General features: G+C 38.0%; 1 protein-coding gene across 10 annotated transcripts in view; it reads left to right on the forward strand.

Annotated features, from left to right (window-relative positions):
• TNNI3K (TNNI3 interacting kinase) overlaps positions 1-22,410 on the forward strand; it is a 285,086-nt gene that overhangs the window by 188,213 nt on the left and 74,463 nt on the right. For 6 of the 10 annotated variants that reach the window (XM_072834071.1, XM_072834070.1, XM_072834068.1 and 3 more), the window contains 2 exons: positions 1,289-1,421; positions 14,283-14,392. In XM_072834071.1, coding sequence (XP_072690172.1) covers positions 1,289-1,421; positions 14,283-14,392 — 243 coding nt within the window. Of the gene's footprint in view, positions 1-1,288; positions 1,531-14,282; positions 14,393-21,233; positions 21,932-22,410 lie in introns of those variants that run through there. The other 4 variants (XM_072834075.1, XM_072834074.1, XR_012034825.1 and 1 more) reach the window with 4 other exon arrangements.

Below are 22,410 nucleotides of genomic sequence, written 5' to 3' on the forward strand. Positions count from 1 at the left end.
TGTTGCGACACAATGCACAATCTGCTACGTAAGTGGAGGCTACTTGGGATGTGAAAGCGCTTGAGGAAGAATTGCATATAAGCCCCATAGTGGGAATATAGATATTCTTGGAATGCTGTAATTATGCATGATTTCAAAATAAGGTAGACACCTCAAAATAATTATCAGCAGCCAGCTCTCCATAGAACTTTGGGGGCAGCAATAAAAGAATATCGGTTTCCTTCAGTGGAAGCACAAAGAAAGGAGGTGTTTGGCGAAGTTCACTAAGAAGGTATATAGAGCCACGGGATGTTAGAGCTGGAAGGGCTTGCCTCCTCTGTTTTGCCCTTGAGGAATCTGAGGTCCAGGAAGCACATGAGATTTTTCCAGAGCTGCCCAAGCAGGCAGTAGTAGAGCTAGAACTGGAAATTTCATCTTGTGACTCAAAACTTGGTGCTCTTTCCCCTAAACCACAAATAAACCAAAATTATGCATTTGCATCCCAGAATGGAAGCTTATATTTAAAACCAAAAAAAAAAAAAAAAAAAAGCATAACTGCCAGTGAAAAGAATGTAAATAATGCCATCAAAACATGAATATAAAACTTTGTAGGAAGAAAATTATAACATTTTATAGCCTCTCTTCCTGGAATATCGCGCACATGGCCTTCAGAAATAACACAACTGGGCGAACAAAGGAGAATGGCACACATCATTCTGCCAGTAAGAGATCTGCTTCAGAGGAACATTCTGAGCACTCCCCCAAGATCCTTTCTCTCCTCAGTCATGAGGGCGCTATCGATGGGTTTAATTTAGTGACTTTCTGAAATTACAACCTGAAGATCTAAAGGAGGGAAGGTGCCTCCCACAGTGTGTGATTCACCCCCCCAGGGAGGCACAGAGCTCTTGGACGAATCGTGGTTGGCTTCTCGGAAGCTTGTATGGCTTCTAGGGAAGAGATGCTCAGAAGTAAACAGAAAGTGCTGCTGCTGTGATCATCATTTTATAAGACGCGGGGTTACTTGACGATTAATACTATCCCAGTATTTTTGGAAAAATTATGAACATCACGATCCTCCAGTGATTTTTTTTAAAAACCCTTTTGTAAAAAGGATCAACAATAGTAAACATGCTATTTATGTATGAACACACCAGTGTGTTGCCCAGTGCAGGACAATCTATGTTATTTTACATTTATATCTTTTGAGAACAATGGGGCAACACTTAAATGCTTACTAAGAGGAAGACCGTTCCACAGTGGACTAAGTAAACACTTGGTAGATGACTCTTGGATGTTTCCGAACCCGCAGAACCTCCGCTGGATGGCTCCCGAGGTGTTCACGCAGTGCACACGCTACACCATCAAAGCTGACGTTTTCAGCTACGCCCTGTGTCTGTGGGAACTTCTCACCGGTGAGATTCCATTCGCTCATCTCAAGCCAGGTAAGACATCCTGCGAAGTGTTTCCATTTTCCAGGATTCTATGCATTTTCATGACTTCAAGAAACATTTTTGTCTTCCTCAAAATCATCACTCTTGGTGGGTTGGCAAGGTGAGGATAAAGTAAACAACTTCGATTTGTTTTAAAGCAGGTGCCAAATCCAGGAAACTTATTGTCCTAACTGTGTGATTCCTAGACCCAGGCACACACAAGCATGGCTATATTTTATTAAAGTGTAAGGCTTTGATTTATCTGTGGTTAATAAAACAAGCAAATGACTATGATCACATGGCAGGTGGTGCAAATAATGTGGACATTGTAATACTTATTTTTTGAGATTAGATTCTAGACGCTTTTCAGTGTGTATATAGGGGTGAGCTGAAAGTAGCAACACATAACAATAACTTATCAGAACTGCTTTCTGTTTGTCTCACATTATGGAAAAGAGAATTGCTTTTCCTAATAATTTTGCATCCCATAAATGGATACCTTCTAAAAGTGGGACTTAGTGAGTAAGCCTAATTTTTGGTGAGAATATAGATTATCTGCTCCGTGCACATGTAGACAAGAGAGGTAGGAAATCTAATCATATGAAAAATATACACATACTTGAGATTTAAGGTAAATTTTATCTGCATCTGTCTCTTCATTTTATTTGAGTTGCTTTTATGTCTTGTTGCTCTATTTACTTACTTAGACTGGAAATTTGCCCCCAGCTATCACTCATCTGATTTATGTCTGTATAGGTTTGCCTTTTTGAGAATATCCTGTAAATGGAATCATGTTGTTGATTTTCAGTAATTCATTCTTTTTTGTTCCGAATAATATTCCATTGTGTGGATATATCACAATTTAATTGTTTGTGCATTGACCATTTGATGATTATTCTGACTTCAGAGCTGCTGTGAATATGATCGCTAAAACCATTCAGGTATTTGTGTGGATGGTTTCATTAGTCTTGAATAAATATGTAAGAGATGATTACTAGATCTTATGATAAGAGTTTTTCTACAGTATTTATATCATTATGAATTCCCACCAGCAGTGTATTAGAATGTCAGTTGCTACACATCCTTGCCAGGACTTTTTTGTTATCTGCTTAAAATAAAATATTAGCCATTTAGGTAGGTCTGAAATGGCAGATCACTGTAGTATCATTTAATATTTCTCTAATAACTAGTGATGTTGATAATCTTTTCACATGTCTATGTGTGTTCATACCTCTTTCTTTGGTGAAGTGTTTGTTCAGATTGCCTTATTATTTACTTTGTAAGAGTTCTTAGATTCTAGGTAGAAGTCTTTCATCTGCTATGCGTTTGGGAAGTATTTTTCTCTAGTCTGTGGCTTGCCTTTTCATGATTCTTAGTGATGTCTTCAAAGAAGTTTCTATTTTCAATGATGTCTACTTTATCAACCTTTTAAATCACTTTTTTTTGTATCCTTTCTAAAATATGATTGCATCACTAAGGCAACAAAGATTTCCTCCTATGTTTTTAATAGAATTCTTAGAGGTTTAGGTTTTACATTTAGAAAAACTATCCATGTTCTTTTTTTCAATAGCACAGGTATGAGCTTTTGTTTTTCTTTTGTTGATTTGTTTTTTAATATGGATGTTTAATTTTCCAGCATGATTTGTTAAAAAAAAAAAAAACAAACTTTCCTTTCTCCATTAAATTATTTTCGGTACTTTTATCAAAAATCAATTGACTGTATATATGTGTTTATTTTCGGACTCTGTTCCATCAATATATGTCTACACTTACACCAATACCATATTATATTGAAAGGTTATATTTAAGTCTTGAAATCAGGTTGTATGACTCCTCCAACTATGTTCTTCTTTAAAAGAGTTACTTTGGCTCTTCTAGGATTTTTGCCTTTTTTTTTTTTTTTTTTTTTTTAGATTTTATTTTATTTATTCATGACAGACACAGAGAAGAGAGGCAGAGACACAGGCAGAGGGAGAAGCAGGCTCCACGCAGGAAGCCCGATGTGGGACTCGATTCCGGGTCTCCAGTATCATAGCCCAGGCTGAAGGTGGCGCCAAATCGCTGGACCATAGGGGCTGCCCAGGAGTTTTGCCTTTTGATATAAATTTTAGAATTTGTTATCTCTATCAAAAAAAAAAAGCCCACTGGAATTTTAGGGAGATGGGTAGATCCCATTGAATTTATAGATCAATTTGGGAGGAACAATTTAAGCATACTGAATCTTCTGATCAGTCCACATGGTATAACTCTCCCTTCAGTTAGGTCTTTTTTAGTTTCTGTCATGAGTATATTTGTAGCTTTTAACATACAAACCTCGAATATTTTTTTAGATTTATCTCTATGCATTTTGTGTTTTGATACTATTATAAATGTTATTTTTTATTTCAAAGGGTTCTTTGCTAAAAGGGAAATATAATTAATATTTGAATATCAACCTACTATTCTACAAATTTGCTAAATTTACTTATCCACTCGAGAAGCTTTTGTCTACATTCCTTGGGTTTTTCCACATAGATTATTTTGTAGTCTGTAAATAAAGAAAACTTTCTTTTTAATCTGTATGTCTTTTTATATCTTTTTCTTGCCTTCTTGCACAAGCAAAGACTGTGGTGAACAACAATGAACAAAAGCAAAAGTGATGAGCTATGTATCTCGAATCTATCCCTTTTCAAAATTTCACCCATCATCATGCTAGTCAAAGCTGCCATCTTTATCACTGTAACTACTGAGATAGTCATTTGACTTATTTCCCTTCATTCTGCTCCACTTCCTCTCCACTCCTTATAGATCTACTGGAATAGTATCTTAACATAAAACCAATTATGTCACTATTGCTTAAAATCATCCAAAAGCTTCCTGTGTTCTTAGAATTAAATCTCAAAATTATTAATATGCCCTGAACAACTCTACATGATTCTGTATCTCTGACCTTGCCCAGATCATTTTCTGTCCTGTCCTCCAGCCACTGTAGCCATCTTTTACTTCCTTCCATGTGTCCTATTTTTTCTGGCCCCTTTACAAACTTTTTCCCTGGAAATACAGTTGATGATGACTCCACAAAGGTTACTGTGAGGATCACATGAAATGATATTTTCAACTGACCTTCATAAACTGAAAACTGTCCGCAACTGTAAGAGGAGAGATGAGGGCAAAGTGTAACACAAGGTCAGGACTTCCTAGGATTCTATACTTACGTGGCACTCATTCTGCAGAAAGCCCATATAAAAAGTCCAGTCATCTGTAACTCTTCTTATTCCTCCTTTTCTTCATTCCTCCTGTCCTTCCTCTCATGTTTTCCTCACTCATCTCTGTATTTTCGGTTCTACTTTCTAAATATCTCCTGAATCTTTCCCCTTATCTCCCTCTCCCACTGCAACTTCCTTATTTTACATGTAGAACTCTGCACAGTATCTTAAATGGTGTCCTCATCTCTAGGTTTTCTTGTCATATTCTTTTAACCAGTTGTCATACCATAGCTAAGCTTAGCTTTCTAAAAACTCAAGTTAGGTCATCTGGCCTTCCTTATTTAAAATTTCCAAGGTTTTCCCTTTGCTTTTAAGATAAAAACAAAATTTATTGAAACAATTTACAAAGCCTCACACCACTTGCAGTCTCTCATTTATGTTTCAGCCACAAGACACTATTTCTCTTCCCCAACGTGACGTGTTTCCTCTCACTTCTCTGTTTTTGTACACATTGGTCTCTTTGAGACATTCTTGCTCACTTTTCATCGTATGAACCCTAATTAATTTTAAGATCTTATCTTAAATATCACTTCTTCCCAAAACATCTTCCTTAATTCTCTAATATTGAGTTAGTGCAGTCTCCTCCATGCCCCAAGTCATCATTTATTATAGTATTTATCATATTTTACTCCTACAGTTTTGGAATTTTCTCTACCGCATTATCCTTTGCTAGTTATACAGTGAATATTTCAAAGAGATAAAGATCCCTTCTGTCATGGACCCCCCAGAAATATTTACCCTTTTTAGACAGAGAATATTATATAATAAAACAGTTACAAGTCTTGCCTAAGAATAACTTGATTCCAATATCCCAGATATTAGAATTTACAGTACTTTATTGGAAAGAGAGTTTGTTTATGATAGATGTTGAATTTTTTAAAGTTGGACAGTGACCATGCATCAAGAAATGAGACTGTTTATATCATTGCAGTGGTTAGGCAATCTAGCATATGTTCAGCAATAAATTATGTGAAGCATCAGATTCAATATAAGCTACATATTAGCCATTTACAAAGAGGAACAAATCCATGACTACAATGTGTGACAGCATTATCAATTATGGTAGTAGCAACATTACACATGGCTCATCCTTCTGGATTTAGTAGTTCCCTATCTCCTGGGAGAAATACAAAAGTGGAACACAAATGTTGGCATTGACTCCTATGCAAGTGATGGGTTTGCATTGAGAATAACTTGGAGTTAGAGTCTCTTTTGCATAGGGCATGTTCAAATTTAATCTCAGGTTTAGAAAGGACCAAAAGCCATCACATCCAACATCCTATAGTCACCTGAGATCAAATGCCCAAAGGACCAGAGGAAATAGGCAAATGCTTGACACAGGACAGTGTAATGGACAGGAAATCACCTGCTCTGATTCAAGGGGATAGCTGCTACCCAAATCTAGCCAAGCAATGGCATGCAGGAATGTAGGGATCACTGCTCACTGTTACCATATACCCTAATTTCTGTGTATTTGTTTAGAAATCTAAATGTTTGGAGTGCTTGGGTGACTCAGTTGGTTAAACCTCTGACTTCTGATTTTGGCTCAGACCATGATCTCAGGGTTGTGAGATTGAGCTCTGTGTTGGGCTCTGCACTGCACACAGAGCCTGCTTAAGATTCTCTTTTTCTCCCTTTCCCTCATGCCTCCATGCTGGCACTCTCGAAAGAAAGAAAGAAAGAAAGAAAGAGAGAGAGAGAGAGAGAGAGAGAAAGAAAGAAAGAAAGAAAGAAAGAAAGAAAGAAAGAAAGAAAGAAAGAAAGAAAGAAAGAGAAAGAAAGAAAAAATCAAAAGGTTTTTAAATGTCAGCAATTATTTCAATTTTTAAGAAAACATTGCTCACACTAACACTATATGGACTGAAGAGAATCAGCATACTGTGTAAGAACATGAGCCTTAAAACTGTATGCAAGCTACTTAACCTAACTATGCTTCATTTTATTTTTATTTTTATTTTTTTAAAGATTTATTTATTTATTTATTTATGGTAGATATATAGAGAGAGGCAGAGACACAGGAGGAGGGAGAAACAGGCTCCATGCCGGGAGCCCGACGTGGGACTCGATCCCAGGACTCCAGGATCGCGCCCTGGGCCAAAGGCAGGCACCAAACCGCTGAGCCACCCAGAGATCCCCCATATTATTTTTCAAATGAGGATATCAATAAGACCTCAAAAACGTTGGAATGGTCACTGGAGATTGGTAGCACTCAATAAATCTTAGCTATTATTATTATCTTTAAGCTATCATTGAGTGCTCCTCTGACTGGGAACTGGATTTGAGTTAAGAGGAAAACAGAGAAGAACAGGGAATTGCTCAGGCCCTCGTAGTACAGAGCAGAGGTTAAGTGCCAAGTAGAGAGAAGCAGAGGGCTAAGGATGTTCCCTGGAGGAGTCTCCTGCCCAGACTGTGAAAAATGGGAAGATGGTATCAGAGAAGGAATCTGAGAAGAGACGAGAGCTGAACTGCCAAGTGAAAACTAATTAAATAGGTGAATAGTGGGAAAGTAGAGAAGGAGTCGCAACAGAAAGGAGGATGGGCAAGGTACAGAGTCATGAGAGATGCACAAATAATTCAATAGGGATGAACCAGAGAACACAAGGGAATCCATCACAAGACACATGCTGTAAAAGTGAAACTTGTGCTACATGGTGATGGGCCTTGTGTGTCCACAGTGAAAGTCACTGCAAGAGATTAAGCAGGGCAATAATACAATGCTATTACTATTTTAAAATGTTCCCTCTTGCTACAAAGCAAAGTCTGGATTGAAGAGGCTTGAAACCAGGGGCAAGGAGATGAGGTAGTCTAGATAAGAATGTAATAAAAACCTTAACTAGGGTAGTGGCTTTAGAAGAGAAAGGAGAGGCTGGTTGGGAAATTTGAATGGACTTGCCCATGAATTGAGGTGGGAGCACAAGAGGGAGGGAGGAGTCAGGGATAACTTCCAGGCTTCTGGCCCAGCCAGCAGGAGGATGATGAATCCAGGGAGAAAGCAGATTTGTGAGAGAAGTGACAAGATTAGGGAGAGAAGGAGCCAAGGTGTGAAACCAAGCAGAGAGAGAAGAACCAGGCAAGATGCAAAAGGCGCTGGTATGACCTGGCAAACAAGAGCTGTACTGGATACATTTCAGAGAAAGAAACCGACACCTGCTTCCCAGATTTTATATCTCTCCTGGGTCTGTCTCCTCTGATATATTATGAAAAACTAAAGAAGAAATCTAGGATAAATTAATCCATCAATATGTAGTTCATTGAATCTCATTCCCTCCTAACCAGATACCACATTTTGTGGATCACTTTCAGATTATAGTTCGAGGCCAAAGAAGAAAGCTTCTTGTTTTCCTTTTGTTTTCCTGTGTGATGCCAGCTGGTTCACAAGGAGACTCAACTCTGTCCTGGGATTCCTTCATGCCAAGCTGTATCTAAGTCTCGGATGTGGCAGCAAATTAAGAACATCTGCCAATTTATTCTAGCCAGATTTTGGTGAGACTTCATATTGACGTTTTAACTCAGAGTTGCAAAGTATAATACAGGAGCCAAATATGGCTTGCAAATTTTGGTCTCACATATAATTGTAAAAAAAAAAAAAATAAGAATTTAAGTACATTTAGAGACACAGTTGTATCACAGGATCTCGTATTTGTAGCCATTTGTGTTTGCTCCCTCTGTTTAAATATTAGATGATTATGTTCTTCTCCACCTATGAGCAGGATCCTAAACACCCTAAATATAATAATCACAAAAGCCATAAGCACATTGATGATGTGGTGGGAAAATAGGAGTGAGCTAAAGTTCCGAAATCCTGTGTTTGCTGTGCTAATCTTTATCAGTTTATCACTGAGAAGAGTAGAGCCAGCCAATCGCGACACAGATCACTGGAAAGATCGAATCGGTCCAATGGATGGTGGTATTTCTATGAACATAGCTGATATTAACATTCCAATACTTCATTACACTGACAAAGATTGCAATGAGAATAGACACTGGTGCAAATTAATCTATTCTTCTGACAGTCTGTAATGAGAATGGGATGTGGTTTAAAAAATTAAGCCATTCTTAGTGCAATCTCAAGATTGCAATCTCATGGTCTCTCTCAGATGCTATATGCTCTGGTGATACATCATTGAAAAGTGTCAGTTTAACAAAGAATGTGTCTCCGCTCTTGCTGGGAGAGTAGTCCACACTTGCTTTGTTTCACCACAGCCCAACCCATAAAAACAATGAGGTAGAATCAATTGTGGTTTTTTTAGAACACACATACGTACAATCAAAAATGAAAAAATATATATATATATTCTAGCAGTTTTATCTTAGTCAAAGCTTACAAATAAAATATTGTACTTTATTGCTCTCTTTTTTATATGAATGCCTAGATTTATTTTTATAAAACATAAGAGTGATAGTTTAATTTAGGAATTCAGAATCTAGCACCAATTTATCCATAAGCAATATAGCTAATTAAATTCACCATGAAGAGCTGCATAGTCATCCTCTCCACAGTGGCCATATTACATTATGAGCTGGGGCTGGTGACAGATGAAATGGTTTGTAGCCTTGTAATTTGCAGTAACTCAATGCAATCTTGTACTTGTTATTCATACTCCCAGGAAAAAACCTCAAAAGGAACTGTGATTTCTGGTCCAAAGAGAAGAGAAGATATACAATGTCTTTGATATCTAGTTTTCTAGATTCAGGCTGAAAGGGATCAGTGAAACCCTCAGCTCTGTAGATGATAATGATTACAGCAACAGCAACAGCTAACACTTTTTGAGAACCAACAATGTACCAGATGCTCTCTGTATACTATCACCTTTAATTCTAATAACCTATGGTTTTGGTTCTTTTAGGATAAGATAGATATAGATAGATAGATAGATAGATAGATAGATAGATAGATAGATAGATAGATAGATATAGTCAGGAACTGTGTCTTTCTGGAATATATATATATATATATTCATTCAATATCACACACTAGTAAGAGGTATAGTCAAGACCTAAATGCATGGCTCCTTGACCCCAAAGCCCATGCTTATCACCATTACACTGTGTCCTCACTTCTTCATCTTACATGTACAAAAATTAATACTCACAGAGGCAAATTAGCTTAGTTAGGATCTCTCATAGAGTTAAAAGCAAAGCCAAACTGGAAATTGGGCCCCACATTTCCTTGTTAAGGGCATTTCTTTTTTTTTAAATAATAAATTTATTTTTTATTGGTGTTCAATTTGCCAACATACAGAATAACACCCAGTGCTCATCCCGTCAAGTGCCCCCCTCAGTGCCCGTCACCCATTCACCCCCACCCCCCGCCCTCCTCCCCTTCCACCACCCCTAGTTCGTTTCCCAGAGTTAGGAGTCTTCCATGTTCTGTCTCTCTTTCTGATATTTCCTACCCATTTCTTCTCCCTTCCCCTCTATTCTCTTTCACTATTATTTATATTCCCCAAATGAATGAAACCATATAATGTTTGTGTTAAGGGCATTTCTTAATAGTTAAACTGTTTTAGTTTACAGAAGCCCTCACCCCAGATGTTCTGAACAAAAGATAAGATTATGAACTAAATATGCCACCAGATCTCAATAATTTATCTAATTGTGTCACAATGGAATATTACACTAGACATTATATTCATTCTATAGTGTTTCTTGGTGACTAGGCATTGTGCTCTGTCCTAAAGACATAATAATGAGCAAGATATTAATTGGCATTGATCTAGCATCTTTATTCATTTGCACAATAAATGTTTACTGAGTTCTCTGTACCAGGACCTGTATTATTTCCAGTGAAATCATATTTTAAACTCCCTCATTTATTGATTCATTTGAAGCACATCAGCTGGATACCTACTAATTACCTGTCATCGTGCTAAACACAGGAGATACAATGGTAGAAAGACACAGTTCCTGACCTCAAGGAGCTTATGATCTATTTACAGAGGCAAGGAAATAAATTAGCAATTAAGTATAATATAATATATACTATTGTAGTACCAGGCGCTGTGAGAGTACGTGGGAAGGGCACCCAGAGACACTTCTTTAAGCCAAGACCTAAGTGACAGTAGACATAATGTAGGAAAAGAGGGTACGAAAGAACATTTCAGGAAAAAAGGATCACTTTTCTGAATTTGTGACTGAACCATAAAAAGCAATGAAAATCCAGTAAATCATGTCTTTAATAATTATTCATTCATTTGCCAAATATTTTGAGAAGCCCAGTACTTCTTTTTTCTTAGCTTGTTATCACTCACATGGAATGTTCAGTACATTCAGTCACATGAATAAAAGAATGAAGATTATCACATATTACCCTGAATGCCTTTTGACAAGCTCTAGTCATATATATTTTTTTGGTAAAGTATTAATAAACAATAAAGAACTTGAATCCACAAATCAACACCATGGTTATATAAACCTTTGAGGCTGACTCACAAAAATGTATTTAATAAGTCTCATTCCAGATAATGGAAGTGGGGAAAAGCTATGCTCTAGAATTGTGCAGTCCACTGTGGAAGCTAGTAGACACATGTGGCTATTTAAATTTAAATTTATATTAATTGAAACTGAAGTAAAAATTCAGTTATTCAGTCACACCTTTTTAGTGCTTAATAGCCACCTTTTAAGCACTTAATAGCCGTATGCTACCATATTGAACACCACAGGACATTTCCATCATTGTTAAAAGTTCTATTAGACAGTCCTACCCTAGAATCTAGATTACAAGTTTCACTAAATCATTGGTAATTATCACAGTGCTGGAGAAACGGTAGATGCTCAATAAATAGTTATTGATCCTTTTAAATTTAGCCTTATTTTCTTTTAATAGCAAAGTTTCACTTGGAAAGGTAGAAACCAGCATGTACATAAATCATTTAACATATTTTATGTAGCAATCAAGGTAAAAAATTGGTTAATGGGCTAACAGTGTCTTTCCTGAATCTGGAATACCAGAAAATTTCCCAGCTGTTAGTGTAGCATGGCTACTTAGGCAAGACTGACAAAGCAATCTCAAAGGCGACAAATCTCAATTCCACGACCCCTCATGTTGCATTGCCCACTTTCTGGCGGAGGTGCTAATGAGTAGTATCACTGCCAAGAGTGCGCAAAGCAAAAGGGAGAAGGAGATGCCAAGGCCTTGCAGAATCTACTTTGAATAATGAAGAATTAGATATCGTTCATCTTAAACTGATTTTCCAGACACCATGCCAAGAAGCAAACAAGTAACTTTATAGACTTGATATCAGAGTCTAAAAGGGTTTCAAAGGAGACATTTGGCACCTGCATCTGAGTTTAACTCATTTTATGAATAGTCCCTCCCCGCCCATTAGGATATGTATAATTAGTTTAAATGTGTTCACTACACTGGCTTATGTGCTTATAGCTGCACCAGCTCAACAATATCCAAATGGTCATAAGGTGAAAGAATAGAGTTTGAAGATCAAAGATCATTAAGCATTAGTTAATCCATTTGCTTATTTATTTACCTCATTCCAAAAAGAATTAAAAATAGTCAAGAATAGCCAATGGAAGAAACCTAACAAACCTAGTTTTCTGTGACACGAAAGACACATTTTGTACATCGTGTTAAGTTTGCTAAAAATGTTATGACCAGTCTTTTGTTTCTTTGTTTTCTTAGTGTAGGCAACTATAAAAATAGCTGAGGGTGGCTAGAAACGGTTGGCAAATGTGACAATGCAAATAGTCTACAAATGGCATTGAACACAAAAGCAGAAATGGAATTCCTGACTCTGCCCTCAGCCTGGAACCATTGTACAATTACAACTTCTACGGCAAGGAAATATTAGAACACCAGGCAGCCAAGAAAACAAACTTAAAATTTTAAATACAAATAACCAATAAATATCTGGTAAAATACTAAGCCTCACTGCTTATCAAAGAACAAAATTTAAACAAGAAATGAGCTGATATATTTACCTCTCATATTAGCAAAATCTTTCATAAGATGAGAAAACTTCAAAATATTGAAGAAATTACACTTTGAAGTATTTATACCCAAATTTGAACAACCTAAAATTGAGGCATGATTAAGTAAATCATAGTGAATACAGAATCATTAGAGATACATTAACCTGAAGTTTCGATAACTTGGAAAAATGTTGATATTTAGAGGAAAAATCTTTTACATAATTGTATATCGGATTGGGCATGAGCTCAATGATACAAAAAATATATAAGAGGTACTCAAATATTTTAACAACCGTCCTCTCCGAATAAGATTTTATTCGAATTATGTTTCTAAAATTCTAGAGAAAACAGGAATAAATGTTAACATTTGTCAAAATTAGATAGTAATTCTGACGGATCCATAAAGCAAAATGTTGATTAAGTTACATTACATATAATTTCACTAGATTAGTAGATCTATAAACAGAACGGAAGCTTTAGTGGAGGAGAGGTAGTAGTTGTAGGTCATGCCTCAAACCTTATTAAGGTACAGACAGGTGTTGATGACATCACAATCTAAAAGATAGGAGGTCATCACATCTCTAAAAATAAATAAATAAAAGATAGGAGGTCAATGTCCTGGGACGTTATCCTCCCACTGTTGCGGAGCAATTTTTGTGAGGAATAAAAAGAGCTTCATGTGTTGTTCACAAAGTATTTTCAATGTGAAGTGTTTGGCGAGGGCATGGAATCTGGAACAAGAGGCTACACAAACTACTAATTATTTTTAATTTTTTCACAAATTAAAAACTAGGTCACATACACACAGAGTCATACCTTCTTTTTTTTTTTTTTTTTTTTTTTGAGTCATACCTACGTTGCATAATTGTTAGGAGATTTGAAAAAGCTTATGTGTGTACCTCCCATGAGGCCTTATACAAAATATGTTCAATGAAAGTAGCTATGAACTTAGTTTCCAGGGGAGCTATAGAAATCCCTGGCTGCAGAACAGGACAATGTGCAACAGTCAGGAATCTATAGTGAGGACCCAAGAATCACAACACTGTAATTTGGAGTTTGAGATGAGCAATATTCAGAAATTCCAGCAGGAAGGTAACTCTAGGGAGTTGAGTCAATAAGGAGTATCAGCTAAAATGATGCATTTGAAGTATCTAACAAAGGTTAGCAAATAATAACTACTTTACAAATATTAAATATTAAAATCCCAACATTCTTATAACCAGTAAGGGTAGTTAAGCTTAAAAAAGAATCTATATTGCCCAAGTGATATGGGTGCTTTCAGAATTGCAAAGTCCAGTGGCACCCCACATCTCGCCACGTACAGTATGAGCTTTTTAGCCCGAGATTTATGACACCGTGCAATCTTTCACTCTTTACTTCCTGTAATGTCACGTATATACCCTATACTCCAGACACACCAAACCGCTTGCTATCGGTATGTTCTTTTGCATGTTTTTTTGATCCTGATAAATCCCCTCTGCTCACAATTTGTTGAATGAACAACTGAATAAATGAACAATGATAAACCTACGGTATCAAATTATCCAACATTTTGTTTAAGGATTAAAAAAATAGCATAGAGCTAGCTTTAAATCTCTGCTAATGTTTACAGATTGATTTCTGATGACTTTTTTTGTCTGTTCAGATGTTTCTTGAAGTAAATATGTGAATTTCAAAACTGACGTGATCCTTTGGTTTGCAGCGGCTGCTGCAGCAGACATGGCTTACCACCATCTCAGACCTCCCATTGGCTATTCCATTCCCAAGCCCATATCATCTCTGCTGATGCGAGGGTGGAATGCATGTCCTGAAGTGAGTAATTTTTATTTCCTCTTAGAAAATGTGTTTATGGTCAAAATCTGTCACAAGTAGTGTAACTCCAAAGTCTACTTTCAGTGTGTATTTTAAGACTGTCAAGGCAGGAAGACTGATTTGCCTTCTGCTCTTTAGTCTCTAATTGCTTCAAGAAGTCTGAGTATCTCATATTTCTTTGCTGCTGCTCTCTGATTTCAAAATGTTTCTCACAACTGATTAGCAAAAGAGAGACCGGGGGATGACAGATGACTCACAGTCTCATCTCAGCTGCAATTTTATTAACTACTACACTTGAACCACACTTAGTCATTTTCTGAAGAAAGAAGTTTGGCACAAGATGGATTTATGTGGCTTTTCACCATGAGGCAGACCTTCAGGCAAAGACCCCGTGACAAGTGGTCTTTAGTAGCACGGGCTCACACAGGAGGACAGGGGTCCTCCCCTAACTCTCTGAGTGGCTATGTGATAAGGTGGTGAGGAGCACAGATGGAAGAATAGATGCTGCGGAAGGAGTAAATAAAGTAGGATATGTAAACTGAAAAAAAAAAATACGATCATAGATCTAAGACTATTACACGTAGCACTCATATAATCCCAAAATGAAGACCCTCAGACCACGTGTCTACAGGAAGGGACTCTTCTTTAGGGTACCAGGCATTTTAGTATCTACTTCGTTCTTAGAGAATGACAAAGAAGGAGACTCCACAACTGCTCTCCCGATAACACAGTTTAGTACCACGTCTAAGAATCTCCCTGCCAGCAGGTTTTGTCGTCTGTTGAAATCCTTGTGTTTTGACATCAGCCCATGTTGATTCTTTTGCTCTGAGCAGAGGGAATTAGTTCACAATAGCTCATAAAAGTGTAGCTGTTGTTAACTCAGGAAGTACCTCACCAAAGGAGAAATAGGATGAGCCCCAGTCCAGATTTTGGAAAGAGAAAAAAAAAAAATTAAAAAAAAAAAAAAAAAACAGATTTCGGAAAGAGAAAGTGAAGTTCCCCAAAGGCAAAAGTCAGGCCAAGTTATTACACAACCCCGCAAATGTACATGGAGACTCTTAAGAAGAAAAATAAAGATTATTATGGCATGTGGGTTGAATAATCTCAAAAGAAATAACCTCTTCTCCTGACCATGCCATTTGACAGATTTTGTATTTATTGGTGTCGAATCTGCTCTTGCTACCAGAAGGCAGGGACTTTTTTGTTTCGTTTTGTTCGTTGCTGTAACCCCAGCACCTAGAACCACACCCAGTAGATGTTCAAAAATATTTGTTAAGTAAATGAGTGAGTACAACTGTTGCTTATCAAAGCTTCCAATCCCCTCATCTGAATCTCAGTGTCCCAAAACTTTGTCTTGAAAATTATAGGACTTAAAATCGTTTGGGAAAAGCTTTCCTTATTTTTTCAATATGAATGTCAGGCATATTTTCTAGGAGTAAGCGTGTCAGAAAAGCTAATTCGGAATTTCCTTCTCTCTTTGGTGTGTATAACATAAAGTATAACTTAAAAAACAGCCAAGGACATCCCTTTTGCTTTTATTAATAGGTTCTTCATGATTATGATTATAAATAAGGGACATATGGAAGTTTTCATTTGGAGATAAAAGCAAGTTATTAGGAACTTCTAAAAGCATTTTAGGGGGGTTAGAATGGATGTCACAAATAACCGGTTAGGAAATAAGAGAACCAGATTAGGGCCAAGGGACGGTACATTTAAGGTTTAAAAAAAAAAAATACTACAAGGCCAAAAATCAGTGCTTAGCTTACTCCTAAGCTGCAAAACCTATCAGTCCAGGGCCTGGGCTCTGGGAACGCAATTCAGAGAGAAGGATGAGGGAAGCAGTCTCTGACTGGCTACATCTGGGTTTACCAGTCAGGTGGGCCCTGGCTTGGCCATGGTATCATCTCAGCATTATGAAGCCGAGCTGCTGGAAGTGATGTTCCTGAGAATTCATCACAGTGCCCAGTAAGATCTTCACCGTGGGACTAGGCTCAGTGGTGAGGACAAGGAAACAATAGGCTACTTTTCATTCTTTCCTTCAGCAATTACTTATTGAGTCTCTACCATCCACAGCCCCAGGAACGAGTGCTGGGGATTCAATGGAGACGCGCTCTCCATGGCGCCTAAGTGAGGCCTAGTAGCCAAATAGGGATTAACTGAATAAACACATTGATGATTTTATGATTTTATGGTTATAAGCCAAAATAAGGGAAATCAGATGAGATGAGAATTCACACTAAAGGAACTGACAGGTGAGGGACAAAGAGGTAGTGCTGGTCAGGAAAGGCTTCCTGGAAGGAGTGAGACTTGAGCTGAGACCAGCAGCATAAATAGAAGTTTGCTGAATGAAGAGGGTTGGGGAGAGAGAAAAAACGGTCCAAGCAAAGAGAACATGGGCAAGTTCATGGAGAGAAAGGACACGAGGGAGAGACTGATCAGTTAGGAGAACGTTGCAGCCGCTGTTCATCTTTAGCTCTAAGACCCTAACACCACGCTCTCCTGGTCCTTGCTTCTAGCTTACCAACTTCACCACTCATTCTTTCTTTCATATTTGCCTTTGCCTCACTCCTTGAATTTGAAGCACAATATTATCTCCTATGTGTGTCTTTCTGGTCAAGACCTACAAAGATGGAAGCGGACAGTGAGAACAGCAGCCTGTAGGGAATGGGAAATGCTGGTTGGAAAACGGTGAGAGGTGGAAAAAAAAAAAAAAAGTCCTATTAGATCAGATTTCGGAAAGCTTTGGAAACCAGAATAGGGAATTTGGTTATGAAATCCTAGGCAGTTATGCTTTTGTCTTTAAAGCGTGCAGAGATAGGATAAAACTATATACTTTTTGAAAATTCATCTGAATTTGATAACTTACTCAAAGAATTATATTTGGTTCCTATAGTGAGACAGGCACTGATTTATCTTCTAGTGTGATTGGGATATTTGGGCATTGTTTCTTAACGTGGGGGCTGCACATTACATGCTCCAGTTTACCTGGCAGTACTTGTTCAAACGAAGATTCTGGGGCCCTATTCTAAATCTACTGAATCAAAATGTCTGGGATGGAGCCTGGGACTTTGCATTTGACAAGCACCTCAGGCGATTTGTGCCCAGTAAAAGCAGAGAACTAGTGGGCTGAAACGGGAGCAACAGACACTGAAGTCAAAGCGTCCAGCTGGGCTGCTATTGCATTAATCCAGTTGATTACAACACAAAGACTACAATGGTTACCATGGGGATTCAGGAGCAAGGGTAAACTGGAGAACTACTTGAAAGGAAACAACATCCTAAAGAGGTGAAAGACTGGATTTAGGAAATGGAAAAGAGGAAGGGGCCCAGGAGAGCTGTCATCCCTGCCTCCTGAGAATCCTAGTGACCAGAGTAATCGTTGGGCCATTAGGTATCAGGATATTGTTGGCAGTGACAGGAGAACAAAGCTGAGCGCTCTGCAGTAAAGTGAAGGTGCCTAAAATAAAAGAAAGAAAAATCAAAGAAAAAGGGAAAAAGAAAGATAGCTACCAAGAGATAAACAAAACAAAACAAAACAAAACAAAACAAAAACCACCTAACCTGGTCTGCAAAACTGAGGGAACTGTCCATTAGAATAAAGTTCTTGCTCAAGAAGTTGGCAATAGATGCTCTTCTCACCTTAAAGGCGCTTAACCAAATGAAGTGGGATCAGGGGAGGCAGACAGATGGCACAGGAGCTAAGCTCAGGCAGAGAGGCTGAGCAAAAATAGAGGGGAGAGGAGTTGGAGTTAAAAGCAAGGAAATTTTGAATCCAGGGAGAAAACAGAAAGAAGAGAGGGAATAAGGTTAGGGAGTTTCAAAATAAGAAAGTTACATCATTTGCTGGCAATTCTCAACAGGAAAGAAAACAGAGGCTAGGTGGGGCGTGTAAGCAATATTTACGTTGTTCTCTAGCCTTTGAAGCTTGACGATATTGCCGAATGTAGATATAAAGATACTGATGTATAAAAATATATTAGAAACTATGTAAATGTATAGAATATGTAAAAATGGATATAGATAGAGGAAGAGAAAGTACTACCTTTTTTCCCTACCGGGAAATGTAAAACACTGTAATATCCTCTACCATGAAAGTATGCTTTCAAGGTTTTACTGGGTTATCAAAAACACAATTGTGTGGGGTATCCCTGTATCATTCCAATAAGCGTGGCTTTGAATGAGCGATGCTGGTTCTACTCTTGCTTTTAAATCTCGTATTTATAAGGATGTTTAATTCCTTGTTTAATACACAAGGAGGAGTACTCACACCAAACAATAGTGACAGGCTAAACTCAAGAGATCAAACCTTGAAAGCTAAACACACTAAAAGGTTATCCAGTTTTCAAAATCTTAAGTTAATAACGATTGTCAGTAAAGCTTGTTAAAATTCCCTTTGTTCGGGATCCATTGTGTGGATCTTGAAGCCCCATTTGTTCTTCTAAAATGATTGAAGCCGACATCCCCACCTAGTGGATTTAGAGGATTTAACAGGTTTCACAGAAATTGCCTACCACCCCTGGAAATCCTTAATTTTTTTTTTTCTCCTAGAGAAATAACAGGTTTAAAAAAAAAACAAAAAACTCTACTTAAGATCTAGGATAATTGTCAACAGAACAGTTGCAAATGGTTGAAATATACCAATATGCATATCAACTAGACGACAGTGAACAAACAAAGCTCAATTTTTATTTTCAAACCATAATTAGGAAAACAGATCAGGCACAAATATGAATATATAATCATCTGTGTAGAAAGCAATATTGTAACACCACTAATTGAGATGTGTGTAGTAATTTCCATAAAATAAACATCAAGTGCAAATCTGTTCAAGTACTTTTTTCTTATTTAATCTTTTATTTGCTTAAGGCTCCCCCCGCCCCCTTTTCTTTATCGTTTGCTTTCTTTTTCCAAGACCGGGCAAAACTTTACTTTCCTATTTTTTTTTTCATTCCTTGGAGAAGCAAACTCAATTAATTGTGTCAAACACATCTTGCGGCTCCATCTTTGATTTTCCCATCGCATTCCATCATGCACTTTTATTGCATTGATAACAAAAAGCTACTGAGAAATGTGCCTCCAAAGTAGTACATTTGGGATGCCTGTAAAGACCAGAGGTGCCCCTGTGTCCTTTCAAAGGAAGCTCCAGTAGAAAGTGATTATTAGTTGAGTTCTGCCTCTAAAGGTGGTGGGTTAGCATCATCAGCAGATGGGGGCTACAGCGTAGGTGGGGGGCAGCGTTTTCAGCTTCATCTAGTCTTCTAGGCATTAGAGGCACCCTATTTTTTGTCACAAAACTAATGTCTTTTAACTCCAGTAAGGAGGAAAGCAGTTCACGCGTCTCCACTGTCCTGCACCTTCTTTATGCGTACTGCCACTTTTATCTGGTTGCATATTGCGAAATTCGCCCAAAACTTGCATAGTACTGTTAAATCAAAGATCTGTTTCACCACAAGAAGGTCTATGTTCAGCCTCAGGGGAACGCGGAATACCCAAATCCTTAACTGTAATAGTGGCCTCAACAGAGCTTGGATCATACAACGTATGCTTTTCCCTTTGTCCATTTTCCCAAGTTTGCTGCATTTCTTTTGTGCTGCCTTTTAAGGTCACCTGTGCAGTTCTCATTACTGTACTAGAATCCGCCTTGTTTTCATCAAGGACTTTCTTCTCTTCTTTCCCTAATATTTTCCTCATACATGGTGTTTCACTGCCACCACCTCTGGGCAACGCATTCGAGCCACCAGTTTCTTTTTTGCCTCTATCGGTTAGATTCCAGATGGCTTGGGTCTTAAGAGAAGTACTCATTTCTTTGGGAATCTCTGTCCTATTTTGGAATGGAACAGCATTTGCCTTCATCAGTGGTAGGTCACCGTTGGCTTGTGCCTCAGAGCAAAGGAGAAGGGAATCGTTAAGTTTCTGCTTGAGGAAGTTTTGTTCCTACGTCATTTCCCTCATCCACGATACAACTCTCTACAATCTGACGTGATATTTTCTGTTTGGTCATTAGCGTTTCCTCCTCATTTCCAAATTGTTCATGCCTAGGATGTTGTTCTACATGTTTGAAAGTTTCTTTTTGATCTAAAGTGTGTTCCTTGTAGGTGTCAGTCTTGTTGCCAACTGCAAGCTGTGTTTGATTCCCCAGGGACAAAGAAAACTGATTTGGCTCAATGGTCATTGGTTTGTCCTGCTCCATGGGCTTCGTGGGCTTCATGGGCTTCATGGGCTCTGCAGCCCCTTGGTCAGTAGCCCCCCTGGAACTGCTGGGTGGTAAAACATCACTGCCTCTATTTTCCCAAGTAGCTGGTAAACACCTAGGCACCTCCAATGCAAGGGAAGGTGCACCTTCCATTTGCTCAGATGAAAACTGAGAGGCTGAATGTCCGTGTTCAGCTATGATGGGTGTGGGCAGAGGCAGTGTCGGTGCACCGCTACCGGGAATGAGGCCAGTCGGGTGACAGTTGCCTTCCCTGGAGCTCTGGTTGACTGCAGGTAAGCCATTAGCACAGAGCAGAGCAATGTTTTTAGTGTTTTCTTGGTAATATGAGGTCTGCTTTGGAGCACGTTTGAGAGACACACTCTTTGAAGTGAGTTTGACAGAGTTACCCTCTGGCCGTTGGCGAAAATCTGCAGAGGACACAAGGTTTGTATTGGCTTCTCTCTGAGAAGCCTTAGATAATTTACTAGGCGGTAACAATACTTGTCTGCATTTCTTTTGGAGTCCTGGCAAGGATTTTTCTGGATGGACTTTGACTTTTCTAAAACTGTGTAGATTTAATTTTATCCTTGAATTTTGTTTTTTAATTTTCCCTTGGCGATCACGTTGATTGGTTCTCTTCTTTTTCAGAATCTGGGGATCAGTAAGCCATCTTCCTTCTTTGTCTCCCTCCTGAGGATTGCCACATTTTCTGAGATCCAAATTGGTCAGGTGGCTACTTTGATTTTCCTGCTGTTTCCAACGGGTTGATGTTCTGGATGACATCACCAAGCTATTTTTTTCTACTAAATCAGGATCACAGAAGCTAACCCTCTTGGGGGAATATGTTCTCTTGATTTTTGTAGATAACCTTGATGGCTCCAAGTTGTCCTCACTCATAAGGAATTTTTCTATTGCACTGTTAATTTGGATTTTCTCTTTCTTGGCCTTTGAATGTTCTTGACGACTTGGCTTCTTTTCTTTCACATAATCTTGAAATTGATCACAGGGCACATATTTACAGATAAGAGAATTGTTTGGCTGAAAATAGGGAGGCCTGCTCCGATTTAACAGTCCACAAGGATCATCATATTTTGATCTATGTTTTTGTAAGATCTTTTGTACACAGCGTTCCTCAGGCTCACAAGGCTTGGATGATGAGCCTGCAATAAAATGTCTCAGGCTGTGAGGTTGTAAGCCATTGTCTTTTTTTTCTATTGGAGGCTGCCATGATTCATTTGTTAAATGCTTTTCAAGACTTTCTCTTGCCAACGCTGAAGCGGATGTTGCATATCTTCTACTAAATGTGTCACCGTTGATATCTGCTGAACAATAAATGTAGAAATTTAGTACTGAGCAGAGTTTTATTACCCAACCAAACAGATGCTTAAAAACCTTATGCAAGGTACAGAAATGAGTCCTCTGATTACGTCAGTTCTTGAGTACTTCCTAATTTTTAACCAAACCACCAAGGACTTTGCGCAGTTTAGTGTGTTTACAAAGCTACTCTTTACGGCCACATTCTAATTAGTTGTGGTGCTGACTTAAAAGTTACAGAATTAGAATTAAAAACATTCATAGTTGTACATCTTTACATTAGTTGTTGTTTAGGTTAGCTTTAGATATGAATAATACCTAAACTCTCTTCAAATGGCCATCACAACTTTTTCTGCACTATTTTCCCAGTTGGAACTAAATATTAGGAAGAATATGATACTATATTGGTTAGCGTTTAGGTTTCAAACACAGGATAACCTCAGCAACAAATAAAGAAATCTCTGTGATACTATAGGCTTCATGAAAGCAGAGACTATACCTGTTTTATTTC

The sequence above is a fragment of the Canis lupus genome, chromosome 8 (assembly GCF_048164855.1).
Source record: "Canis lupus baileyi chromosome 8, mCanLup2.hap1, whole genome shotgun sequence".
In the NCBI taxonomy this organism is placed as follows: Eukaryota; Metazoa; Chordata; class Mammalia; order Carnivora; family Canidae; genus Canis; species Canis lupus.